Here is a 14452-nt window from a genome sequence, read left to right on the forward strand (position 1 = left end):
GTGATGGATAAGAGAGAGCTTTAAAACTCCTAATAATAGTTATTAGTTCTTGCACAAAACTCACTTTAAGAAATAGAAAGAAAAAAAGAAAAATCACATTCCTATTAAAAATGAAAAAAAGATATTGGTATTTAGATTCAAAAATATTTTTTTCAATTCTCTCCATATTTGAGATTCACGGTTTTGCAGTTCAAATCATCACAGGACTGCTAGTAAAAACTTCAATAACATTTCATGATTGCTTTAATTCAGTGGTGGTGGATGCATCCCGCTCATAGGCACGAAGATAGCCAGACTCCACAGGCTAATTCCATTTTGCAATCAGACATTGACTGCATCTCACAGGAAACAAAAAATAAATAAATAAACATTGATTGAAATATTTTGCTCGAGTTGCTAAGCTAAAGATGTGTCTGCTAAGATTATACTTCAACCCCAATAAAGAGGCTATCAATTCACCAACTACTACCCTGCAAATATTTCAACAATCCTACCATTTATTTGAAAGCCATTTTTCTCTAATATCACTGGGGATCTCGGCGAGCCACAGCATCAGACATTGGTATCCACGTCATGCTTCCCACGAAGCAAACCCCGTGGGACACCCAAGCAAATTATACCACTCGATAATGCAAAAGCAAGAGCACGTGCTATATAATTTATGAGAATTTCGCGATTTTAATCCACATTAAACTTTCCAAATAAAATATGATTATATATATATATATACACATACATATATATATATATACATATACATACATATCCAATGATTCAATCTATATCATGACATGGTTATTTATAGCCATGTGAGTGGCATTGCAGTTTAGATTTTACAAAGAATTGAAAGTTGATAATTCTCAAGATTTTGAATATCTATTGAGCTGCTTCCAAAGTTTACATCACAAGGGCTGCAAAACCTTGCTTTCGGCATCCCCATTAACACCACAACACGACGCCAATATGGGAAACCATAAATAGAAACTTGACTCCAGAAAACAGAAGTTGAAGAGGTAATAGCATTACTAATCAACTTACAGAAACACCATATCAAAGGAACCACCGGAGGCAAGGCATGATTTCCTTCGACCACAGCTACATCCATCTTCAATGAATCCTTGTTTGTCATGCAAACAAACATGAACTTTAATAAGTAATGGCTTTACTAATCAACTTTCAGACATGCCACATTAAAGGAATTACCAGAGGCAATGACGGGCATGATTTCCCTTAACCATGGCAACATCCATCTACATCGAATACTTGTTCGTCATACAAATGAACATGGACATAGCATGTCAGGACATATTATGAATGTTGCTACTAGCTAATACCCCAACCTCCATCAGAGGATGCATAAAATCAACAGCAACTTATAATAATTTGTTGAGTCATGGAATTCTAGAGCAATGTGATGCAATAAAGTATCGCTTCATTTATAAAGCAAGCACAGAATGCATATTCCTGAACTATGATTTGTTTCAAGTTAAGAAATGTCGTCAACGCACCACATTATAGGCAATTGGCAAGGAAATGCCACATCAAACAGCTTCATTTATATTGTGTGTTGAACTTTGCACTTGAATTATAGGCAATTGGCAAGGAAATGCCACATCAAACAGCTTCATTTATATTGTGTGTTGAACTTTGCACTTGAAGGACTTTCTAAGAAATAAGAAATAACGATCCTTTCAGAAAGGTTCTGTTCTGGTAAGTGAGTTCTTTCACCCATTAAAACAAGACTATTAAGTCATTTAAAAGATTTAATCATCCTGAAACATTAAATTTCAATGACAACACTATGAAAAATTTCCAATAAAATCACTCTCCCACAACAATCTGCATAATAGTTTCACCTGATTATCAATCAAGGCCACTTACGCTCGAACAACCATAAATGACCACATTAACAAAATCAATTTGTTGGTATTAGATATTTTCTTCAACAGAAGAACACCTGAAATCCAAAATATCTGTGAACACACAAACAACCTCGTATAGATCACTGCATTTATTAAGGAGGAAAGGACTTTCACTTACCCTTGGACATTGACCACCTGAAATTTGGTAGAATTAACTGATCAAAGTTGACCTTATATTTTAAAATTTCAATCAAAAAAACCCATTTAGAGAGGAGAAAACAAAATTATGAAAAAGATGGCTAGTTATGATCAAGCATTAAAAAGTTAATCAAAAACTCACACCCATGGCCAAGTCAGCCAGACATGAGCCAGTCAGGAATCAGGTGTAGATATTGCCCCATAGCCTACCAAGCATGGCAGTAAACTTTATGCATCATCATCTTGAGACTTTTAGAAACAAGGAATGCAACCCCTCAATATTGGCCATGAGCCGTTCCGACATAGCATCAGCATATTAGTCAACTCAAAATCCATGTGCTGCTGGAAAATACATGGATGTGAATGATCTTTCAGAAAAGTTGTAGAGAATATATACATTCACAACGCAAAAGACAAAAAAATCTTCTTCCCACACATGTTCAGACAATGACAGATTTTTGTACCATGTTTTCAATAATTGAATAACCCACTCAAAATTACCCTGTTCAAGAACAAAAAGTCTCAGTTTACTTCCAATAAAACTCTAGTCAATTTCAAGTTCGTTGTTGCCTAAAAAATTGAAAAAGATCAAATATAAACAATTCCTTGAGTGACAGTTCTGGTTCAGAGAACTGGATACAAAAAAAAACAAAAAAAAAGGGAAGGGGAGGGAGGCATTGCAAAATAACCAGAAAAGATATACATGTCGAGCAGCTACACATCTTATCCATGGACTCTACAACGCATTGTCAAAGAAAAGTTACAGTATAATGTTTTGGTGATGGACAAAATCCTAAAATCACCTACTAACAATCCTACTATTAACAGATGTCAAATTTCTTAACACCATCAAGTGTTCATCATCTGAAATGTGGAGCTCATCACGTAGGCTTGTCAAATTTTCTTCATCTTCCCAACTCAAAGGCCCTGCACTATACAATGCCTCAACAGTAGAACAATAGGCATCTAATTTTGACCTATGCACTTCAACTCCAAATTTCCCATCATAAGATGGGGAATCTTTTATCTCATATTCTGATCCATTTGATGATTCAGCATCACTATGCAAATCCTCTAAATTTTTATCACATAGGTTTGGACAAGGCAGATTGTGACCATAGCTGCCTACAGCACTACAACTACCAACGGAGGACATACAACTATCAGTGTCAACAGATATTGAGGATTCTACAAGACTACCATCATTATTCCTACCTACATCCATTTTAGAGAGCTCAACTTTTCCAACATGAAAGGAAGAGTGCACATAATTCTCACCCAATATTTCATTTGGATAAAAAAGCGTGTCTACCTTTTCAAAAGTAGGAGATGGATAAGCTGAACAAATTTGTTCATGAATACCATTTTTTTCAATCAGTCTCTTCTTTTGAGCAGTAACTGGATATGTTTCAAGATCACTGCCAAATGTTGACCTTCTCTTCAATGTTCTAGAGGAAACCATAGGGCACCTTCGCACGTCAAAACTTTTCTCCACTGGAAAGCAATCATTGTCTGCAGACAGGTGTATCCCTGTATCCGGTAGTCCTTTTCCCATAGGCACAACATAATTCTCCAAACCCTGTTGCAAAATGCCACACATATAAATGATGATTAGGAATTGTAAAACAATAAGAACTCACTAACATAATTACACATAGCATCAATTTGTGACACTTGGAACACAAAATTCATGTAAATTAAGCAGATTAAACTCCAAAAAAGGAGAATATCAAATTCAGTCATATAGCAACTTGATCATGAGCTACAACAATTTAATTACTTCCCAGATGAGGAAAATTGGCTGGCAATTTAACTGCAGTTCACAATCAAAAAAATTTAGTGATCAAAAGGACCTCATCAAGCAAAGCATTGAAGACTTCATGTTTTAGGGTGCATGGAAGGATCAATGGAGGTAATGAATTAAACAAAAAAGAAGGAATAATCCAGCTATTAATCCATATAAACAGGGTCCTAAGAAAGATGATTAGGGCACAGTCTTGACCCTAGCAAATTTTGCTCAAGGCAACTGCTCTCAGGTCTCCAATTCAAGAACCATACTTGTGCACTTATCAAGACAAACTCTTAAAATTGTACTGGATAATCAAAAGGAAAGCAAAACATAACAAAGCAAATGCAGATTGAATATTACCTTCCTCATGACAATCCATCTGCCATCTTGCCAGCACTGTCGAACTCTTAAATGAGATTTATGGACAATGAATTCTCCACACAATCCAAGTGACCTAACAAGAAAGCTTTTATCACCCATAACTTCCATTACTATTGCTGTCTTCCAAGCAGAATTGTGGAACACTTCAACAAGATCCCCAGGGACCCAATGATCATCCCCCGCCATCGGTGGCGAACAAGGCCTAATTGCCTTCCTAGGCACCCTCTCCACAACTGCCTCTGCATCATTATTCATTGGAAACCAGCCATACTTCACACTGTACGTGTGCCCATTCCCAGAGATTATCTCGGCACAAAGCCAAGAACCCGTTGCAACCTCCGTTTTGCTTAATACCTCCACTTTCATACCTGCCTTGAATCTCATGATGGCTAAATTAAAATACCAACAAGATTCTACCAACCTGCCGTATCAAAAATTCAATTCAACAAATCAGTAATTTCACAGAAACAGAAAGATCATACAAATCACGTTATCAACTACAACAAGAGAAAAAATATTATAAAAAAATTACACAGAAAAGAACCATGAAATTATACTCTGCATATAAAATCAGCCATCACAAAAGAGGTAATAAAATTAACCGGAAAATAATAGTAAACAAAAAAATTGCAAAAAAAACCTAAAAAATCTTATAAACGTATAAGTGATAAGAAGATTGTGAAAAGATAGAATTGATTAATAAAACATCTATTCATTCAAGCTTAGTGACCAGAAAACCCCAAATTAAGATGTGTATTTGAAAATTAACTATCGATAAATTGTTTCTCTTCAACATCAATTAATAAATAAAACCATATAAAATAACCGAATATCAAATCAATAAGAACAAAACAATCTTGTATAAAGCACCAAAAATCACTGAATCAAACGCAGATCATATTTTTTCACTAACCTTTTTCGCAGAGTTTGTTTTCTTCTGCTTTCGGATTTCTTTCTCTTTTAAAACAAAAAAAAAGAAATTGAGATTTTGTTTGTTGTTTGTGTTTGTGTTTGTGTTTGAATGGTGCAGCCGAATGATTAGGGTTTTCAGAATTCTTATTTAACTTAAAAGTTATATAATCAGACGGCTATTAAGCGATCACTTGATGACTACGAAAGTGGGATCTAGCGCGGAGATGTAGGGTGTCTGAGTAACCAATGAGGTTGCTACACGTAAATTTTCCTTTTATATGTAACTTCTTTTTTTTACACAAAAGGAGCTCCTGTTATAAAAATTCCAAATTGGCCCGTTTCTTTAATTAAAATTTTTTTTTCGTAATGTACCTGAATTTGTTTGACAGCGCCATTGAAATAGAGGTTTCATGTGATTTCGAGGCTTATGAAGCAAGTATTTCGGTAGGATTCAGTTTTCCATCAATTATTATTCGACCAATTTTGGCTACTTTGGTAATTATCAATAACCAATCCACCGACTTTAGCTGAAAGGCCAACTCATGTTCGGCCAATAATCAATTTGCAGTCCAAAACTAATTATATGAGTGTTTTTTTTTAAAACAGATTCTTGTTGTTGGACCAAGCTTGGTCAAACAAGAACATCGGTACGGCATCGCTTCTCTGTGGCTTGTCAGTTAAGACCAAATCAATGGCGACTTTGGTAATGTTTATTATTATGTAGCGAATTTTTTAAAAAAATATATTTTTTTATTTAAAAATATATTAAAATAAATTATTTTTAATAAAATTCATTTTATATCAAAAACAATTTAAAAATATTTAAAAAATAATTTAAAATAAAGAAAACTAAAAAAACTTTCAAGAGTTTGGTGCACGAAAAAAAAACCACATAATTTATTGAACAGATTTCTAAATCCAGCCAAGAGTAAAATATCCATAATATCACAATCAAGTAATTAAAAAAGATTCATGCGAGTGCGAGTGGGGGAGCAAAGAAATGTATATTTGGAAAGAATGGATTTTATTTTATTTGATATTTGATATTGCATTAAAACAGTACTACCGCTGGTAGTGCCAGAAATGGCATTTCCTTTCTCCACACGTTTTATTATTTTACTAGGTGACATGCCGTGCGATCTGCTGGCTTGTGACTTGTGTATTATCGTGGATTTGTAAAAAAAATTATATAAAAAAATTATTATCATCCACAAATTTAAAAAAAAAAAAACTATAAATTTATATTTTCAATCAGTTCAATATTAAAAAAATAAAATCGATAAAAATAATTATAAAAAAAAATTAAAAAAAAAAAGATGACAATTTTGGAAGAAAAAAAACCAAAAGACAAATAATAAAAAAATGAAAAAAAAAATACGCGGGGAAAGTTAAAGCTAAATTTTCAACCGGCTCAATATTAAAATTATTTAAAAAAACATTGTAGCAATCTATAGTGTTCTATGAGGAAATATACAATTATAATTCTCAACCATCTCAATATTGAAAAAAATCAACAAAGATAATTTTGACAAATATAAAAAAAATAAAAGGAAAAAAAACATGCAGGGAAACACTATAACAATCTATAATGTTTCATGAGAAAATCTACAGTTGTAATTTTTAACCAGCTTAATATTAAAAACAATAAAAACGACAAAGACAATTTAAAAAAAAAACATAAAAAAAATTATATGGGAAAACACTGTAGCAATCAAAGATGTTTTCAGGAAAAAAAGCTAAATTCTCAACCAACTCAATATTGAAAAAATAAATTCGACAAAGATAATTTAAAAAAAAAACATATGGGGGAAACACTGCAGCCAAACAAAAACCATGTAAGGGAAACACTATAGCAATCCATAGTGTTTTTTTAAAAAAAAAGCTATAAAAATAAGTTCTCAACCAGCTCAATATATCAAAAAAACCGACAAAAACTATTTTTTAAAAAAAAGTCAATTTTGGGTAAAAAAATGAAAAACAAAACATGTAAAAAAAAAGAAACAAAAGCGGAAAAAAAACACGTGGGGAAAGCTATAGTATTTTAAAGAAAAAAACTAAAAAATTAAATTTTTAACCAGCTCAATAGTAAAAAAATAAAATTAACAAAAATAATTCTAAAAAAAAGGAAAAAAAAAAGAAAATATGTAAAAAATGACAATTTTGAAAAAAAAGAAAAACAAATAAAAAAATAAAAAAACATGTGGGGAAAGCTAAAGCTAGATTATCAGCTAGCTCAATATTGAAAAAATAAATTCGATAAAGATAATTTTTTTAAAAAAATATATGGGGAAACATAGCAGCAAAACAAAAACTATATAGGAAAAACACTGTAGCAATCCATATTTTAAAAAAAAAACTAAAAAGCTAAATTCTCAACCAACTTAATATAAAAAAAATAAAATCTACAAAGATCATTTTGAAAAAATAAAGAATAAATAAATCATAAAAAGAAAAAAAAATAATGTATGAGAATATTATAGCAATCCACAATGTTTTAAAGAAAAAAACTATATAGTTAAATTTTCAACCAGCTCAATATTTAAAAAAATTAGCAAAGATAATTTTGAAAAAAAATTAAAAAAGAAGAAGAAGAATAAGTCAATTTTGGGTAAAAAAAAAAGGAAATAAAACATGTAAAAATAAGAAACAAAAGCGAAAAAAAAACTGCTACAGTAAAAAACCTAAATGTTTTAGAGTGTTTGTTAATATTGTGGATGCATATTTTAAAATTATTTAGTTTTAAAATTATAAATTAAATTCACTCTTATTAGATTTTGATTAGGCCATTTTTTTTAATAGATTTAAGATATCAAACGATATAGTTTAAATTTCTAATATTTATTTTGGAATCAAGAGCAATTAAAAATCTAAATTTAATATCCATCTCAAATGTAAAATATATAATATATTCATATACTGATATCGTTTTATTGTATTTGGAAATATGGATTTTCCTAGTTCAATTCCAATTTATAAATAATTCTCAAATATATTTAATTTATTTTAGCTATCAAGATCAAGAGCAATTAAAAATTTAAATCCAATATCCATCTGAAATGTAAAAATATATAATATCATATTAACAGAAAACTAAAAAAAAATCAAGTTTTTATTGTAGGCTAAGATACAAAATATTTGTGGATTTAAACAACGTAATATTATTTTTACATTTCTCATCAAAAATCAATATATTGTTAATTGGTAATAAGTTGTTTTCCAGATCACTCATTTGTATTTACCAAATTTATCAAGACTAATTGGTCGTTATGTGTTTTGCCACCATAATAAAATTACTTAATTAACCTTAAAAACTAGCATCTAAGAGCTTATTTTTCTTTTCCTTTCTTAAGCGTGGTGAAATAACAGACTTGCTGTTAGAATAAAAAATTATTAAGCTAGCTTGCAAAGGCTTTTTCGTATTTTTAAACTTTTTTTTTTTGTTACAGTGAAGTTGAAAGATAGGTAATTTAATAGTTTGATAAAAATAAAATATTATTTAAAAAAATAGCAGACGTCTGCCATTTAGGCAGTGTTTGAGAGGTCTTTTAGTGGTCTAACAGTTGCTTTCAGGGTATTATTTAAATCATCTTGTATTTCTTTCCATCTTAGACCGACGCGTATAGCCAACAGACATTTGATTTAACAATGACAACATTTTTTTCTTCCTTTTTTTCTAGTTTTCCCTCAATTTCTACACTTGCCTAAAAGCAACCCTTCAAATTTGATCATTGTTCTTTTTATTACTATTTATTTAATTGGAATAACTTATAAAATTAAGTTTTTTTTTTTAATTTCATCTTTCTTGAATTTTCTTATCTATTATATTTGTTTCTTATTTTTTTTATTGCTATTTTTTGGTTTTTTTATCCTTATCTTGATTTATTTTATTTTTCAATTCCACCCCACGTTATTTTATTTTATTTTATTTTATATCAGATTTTATCTTTATTCTATTGATTACTATTTTTTATCATTTTCTTGATTTATTTTATTTTTTAATTCCACCCCTCATTGTTTTTTTTTCATTTAGTTTTTATACAAAATTTGGTCTTTATTTTTTTTATTGATATTTGTTTTGTTTTTTTTAATCTTAGATGATTTATAAGTTTGCCTTCTATGGGGTAACTCGGTCTCATGACTCGTGTCACGTGTCACGTGCTTCGAATAACATTAATTATTTTTTTTTAATTTAGCCTTAGGTATAAGGTTATTTGGTCTTCAACTTTGTGATTTTGCCTTTTTTTTCTTTCTACGGAGTAATCATATTTTCATATCCTTAGGGTTAGTCGAGTTAACTCGAGTTTATCCAAGTTTTTTTTATAGTTTTTTAATCGATTTTTTTTGTTTTGCTTTTTATTATTTAGTTTACTTGAGAGTTGACCTCCATTTTCTATTCAATTTCTTTTGTACGAGTTATCTCGACCTCACAACCATATCGCGAGTTTAACATGCTAACTCAAGTCAGGTTTTTTGTCTTTTTTTAAAATTAATGTTTTTCAATTTGTTTTTCAACATTTGATTTGCTTGTAATTGAGCGTTTGATTTTTTTTCTCTTTATGAGATTATCTCGTTTTCATTCAACTTTTTTTTTTTTATCAAATGAGACTATTGATACATTTTAATAATATTTAGAGGGTATCTTTTCATAATATCAGTGAGCATTCATTTTTTTTATTAGCCATTATCATTATTATTTTTTTATATAATCATGTTGTTAAATTAACTAAGCTTATTGAATCAATTTGAATCAATGATCTAGGCCCTAAATTTTCCTACTCCTTTAAAAATGTTCGCATCACCTAAGCATCTTTTTTTGTGTTAAAAAATTGACTAGGGTCGCAGCATAGCGCGGACCACTTAGCTAGTAAAAAACTAAAAGAACAAGAGTTTTTTTAGGTGGCAGAACTATTCATAAAATCAGTGAAATTGCTTCTCACCTTTTTTTTTTATATTTCATCCTCGTACTTTGTTTGTTTATTCCTTTTGTGATCTAATTCAATGAGATAAATTTTTAAAATTGTATTAGAATGACAAAAATAGAAGAAAAAGAACAACAATGTAAAAGACAGAGAAAATTTGTGGTCAATCTCAAAGTTTTTAGAATTTTCATATTAATACAAAAATTTATTTTGTTTATTTTTCAGTTTTTAAGTTTGAGAGAGGAGGGAGAAACTCATAAAAAATAACAAAGAAGAGAGAAATTTGTATGTTGACCATAAAAAATAGAGATCTTTATGTCAATGAATTTCCCTTCTTTAGATAAGTTCAATGAATGTGTTATTTTCCTCTAAACATGTAGGAAAAGTAGATTAGGTTCCATATGATACAATCCTTGTTTTTTATAGTGATTTTAAGGTGTTTTGGGGTTGTTAAATAATTGTTTAAGGCTTATATTAACGACAAGCTGCAAATTAGGTTTTCAAGATAAAAAACATGAATCCTTATTTTTTGGTCATCATAGGTGACCAAAAAAGTGACTAATTATCAATAGGTTGTCAGCCACTATAAGTGATTTTATTGTCCACTTTAAGCAAAAATAAAAAGAAAACACAAAAATGGATGACATGTCATACACTTCTAAGGAGATTTTTTTTGAAGGCAGAAGCCTGGGCTACCAAGCCTAGGCGTGCCTAGGTTGTTGATTAAGACTAGACGAGTGGGCGTGATTGTTCAACATTTGATCTTTTTTTGTGTTTTTAATTTTGACCTTTTTTAAACCTTGTTTTTAAAATAAGTATTGATATTTTTATATTTTCTTTAGTTCAATGAAACTTCAAAGAGACTAATTTGATTTGCATCGAATTTTCTCTCTCTTATATTTTATATGAATTGGTTGTATTTGTATGAAGTTTTCTTTTATAAAAAAGGGAAATGTTTTGTTATTAGCAATAACATTTTGTTGTTAAGATAAAATGAATGCAAATATTTAAAATAAAAAGAACGGTTAGTGTAAAGTATTAGATGCATCTATCTTTTATTTCCAGTATGAAGATTTGTTTTCCACTTTAATATTTAATTAGTGTTCAAAATTCTCTTTTAATTTATCAGTTCATATATTTCTTCATTTATTTTAGAAAGCATAAACAACTTTTCTCATCTCAATTAAAAAAAATAATACATGAAAACATATCCATAACATGATTATTCTTTTTACATTAAAAATTGATTTGAAATCTTACCCGTTATGTAAACAACATGTTTGCATCTTTGAATTAAAAAAGAATCATTGTATTTTAAAATGCATCCACAACATTGATATATTCTTTTATTATGTTTAAAATTAATTTTGAATTCCACCCATAATGTAGCACCGGTAATAAGACTAATATTCATATACTAATTTTTTTTGTTTTTTTGGTATTCGGAGATATGGATTTTCTTAATTCAATTCAAATCAAATAATGCTAAAAAAGTTTGAATGGGTTGAATAGCAAGGCTAGATGAGCAGGTGTAATATAAAATAAATTTAATTGAAAATAGGTTTGAAAACATTTTGTCTTTAATGGGATAAAATCTAAGTTGAGCATATTTTACAAGATATGATGTTAGGAAAATTTAGGATGGAAACAAATATGGAGTTGGCTTAGAGGCGTGAAAACATTATCTTTAAGGTGTTTATTTGTCCAACACAGAGACAACACCTCCAGGATACAACTAAGCCCTCTAAACCTCTAAAAGAATAAGAAGATAAGACTAAGAAAAGAATATGTCTTTTTGTTGTTATTTCTTTTCTGTATAGTAACATGCTTTTATAGACTTGAAACATAACGATGAAACAGTATGATTATTCATCAAACAATATGACTATTGATGAAACAATATGATTGTTCATCAAACATTATGACTATTGATGAAACACTATGGTTGTTCATCAAACAATATGATTGTTGATGAAATAATATGATTGTTCATCAAATAGTATAACTATTCATATTAAGTTCCAAGTTCCAAATGATATTATAAATATCCATCATGGCTTAATTTACTACACAATAGAAACCCACACTTAGAAACATTAGGAGGGAGTGTTTCTTTCTAATGTGGGATAAACATCTTTTCTTTATTCATTTACAAACTACACCAACAATCCCCCACTAGTTTGTAATGAAGGTCTTTTCACTTGATAGAATTATGCATACAAGAAGGTATTTTGCAATTTAAACCTTCCATTAGTGTTAGAACTTGAATCCTACTAAAGTTATTGGTGTCCGCAGATTAAACCAAAACTTTGGTTGTAGAATAAAAGATACTACACACATAATACTATCCAAACTCTTAAAGAGGTTTACAACTGTTTAGCACTATTATGGCCATGTGCTAAAATCATAATTTTTTTTCTTGAATATTTACAAGAGAAAACCCTAACTCTTGTCAAAAACGGCACCACTTTTATATTCATATAGGTGGAATTATACATGTCTCTATTACATTAGACATGAACTTTAAATTCCATTAGGAGCCCACGCTTATCCTACTTTTCATAATAGAATACACTGAATACTATCAGAATAGGGACTCAAATTAATTATTAGTGTCAAACAGATACAAAACAGTAACTTGTTATTACCCATTAAACTAAGAGATAAGCTTCTTGCTAATCCGAAGTTGGGTTCATATTACTGGTATCTTTAATAACAGGTTTCAACCCCATTCCATTAGTTGTTTTTCGTACCATGTCTCTAGATAGTCCTTTTGTGAGCGGATCCGCTAAATTATTCACAGACTGCACATAGACAATGGTGATTACACCATTTGTAATCAACTCTCGAATATATCTATGTCGAATGCTTATATGTCTTGACTTACCATTGTAAATGTTACTATAAGCTCGAGACATAGTTGCTTCACTATCGCAGTATAAAGAAATAGCTGACATAGGTTGTGGCCACAACTTAATATCAAACAACATATTTCTAAGCCATTCTGCTTCTTTACCTGCAGCTGCTATATCAATAAATTCTGATTCCATGGTAGAATGAGAGATGCATGTTTGTTTCTTAGATGCCCAAGATATTGCACCTCCTCCAAGTGAGAAAATCCATCATGATGTGGACTTATTATCACTTGAACTAGTCATCCAATTTGCATCACTATATCCTTCCATCACAGCTGGAAAATCAGAATAAAACAAGCCTAAATTGATCGTTCTTTTTAGGTAACCAAAGACTCTTGCAATAGCCTTCCAATGATCTGTATTCGGCTTGCTTGTATATCTTGATAACTTGCATATAACAAAAGCTATATCTGGTCTTGTACAATGCATAGCATACATAAGACTTCCAATGGCACTAACATATTCTAGTTGTGCTACCGCTTTATCACAATAATCATTTAACTTCATGTTAGAGTCAAATGGGGTATTAGCCTCCTTTATATTGAGATGCTTAAACTTATCGAGCATTTTCTCAATATAATGTGACTGATTAAGTGCATAGCCACTACTATGTTTCTTAACTTTGATTCCTAAAATTGTATCTACTTCACCAAGATCTTTCATTTTAAAGATAGAAGTGAGATACCTTTTGGTTTCAACTATTCCAATAATATTGGTGCTAAATATTAATATGTCATCTACATAGAGACAAATAATCACACCAAAATCTTTTGTAAATTTGGAATACATACACTTATCAGCACCATTGTGATGAAAACCATTCAACAAAATTGCTTTGTCAAACTTTTCATGCCATTGTTTCGGAGCTTGTTTTAAACCATATAAGGACTTTACCAATTTACAGACTTTTTCTTCATTTCCAGGAAGTATAAAACCCTCAGGTTGCTCCATATACACTTCTTCCTTTAAATCTCCATTTAGAAAAGCCGTTTTTACATCCATTTGATGAACATACAATTTATAAATTGATGCTAATGCAAATAAAACTCTAATTGATGTAATTCTTGCCACTAGAGAATAAGTGTCAAAATAATCAACACCCTCCTTTTGAGTAAAACCTTTAGCAACCAATCATGCCTTGAAGGTTTGTATAGAACCATCGGTATTGTATTTTCTTTTAAACACCCATTTAAATCCTATTGGCTTAGAACCTAGAGGTAAATCTACTAGGATCTAAGTATTGTTAGACAATATTGAATCCATTTCATCATTTACTGCTTCTTTCCAAAAAGCAACATCCCTAAAAGACATAGCTTGACCAAATGTCTTTGGATCATCTTCTATATTTAGGATCATAGGTGTCTTTTTTAATATTGTATTTCTATCACCTTCCACTAAAAATACAATTGAATCGGTAGAGATAAAATCTGTATCTATTTGTTTTTCCTTTCTAACTCTTTGACTTCTTCTAGGTTC

General features: G+C 30.2%; 1 protein-coding gene across 12 annotated transcripts; it reads right to left on the reverse strand.

Annotated features, from left to right (window-relative positions):
• Positions 1–763: 763 nt before the first annotated feature.
• LOC133672375 (DUF724 domain-containing protein 1-like) lies at positions 764–5300 on the reverse strand. Of its 12 annotated transcripts, none has more exons than XR_009834850.1 (5): positions 5144–5300; positions 4210–4651; positions 3373–3639; positions 2203–2402; positions 764–2092 (listed from the first exon to the last, which is right to left on the reverse strand). XR_009834850.1 is itself a non-coding variant. In XM_062092815.1 (4 exons), exons 2-4 carry the CDS (start codon positions 4612–4614, stop codon positions 2313–2315), a joined length of 762 nt encoding a protein of 253 aa, XP_061948799.1. In that variant the 5' UTR covers positions 4615–4651; positions 5144–5300; the 3' UTR covers positions 764–2312. The 12 variants fall into 12 exon arrangements, 2 of the variants coding, with proteins under 2 accessions (XP_061948799.1, XP_061948758.1); XR_009834847.1 differs by having other exon boundaries at positions 764–1117; positions 1204–1250; positions 2203–3639; XR_009834844.1 differs by having other exon boundaries at positions 764–1957; positions 2041–2092; positions 2203–3639.
• Between the last annotated feature and the right edge of the window lie 9152 nt (positions 5301–14452).

Source organism: Populus nigra, chromosome 1, assembly GCF_951802175.1.
Source record: "Populus nigra chromosome 1, ddPopNigr1.1, whole genome shotgun sequence".
Taxonomy (NCBI): domain Eukaryota; kingdom Viridiplantae; phylum Streptophyta; class Magnoliopsida; order Malpighiales; family Salicaceae; genus Populus; species Populus nigra.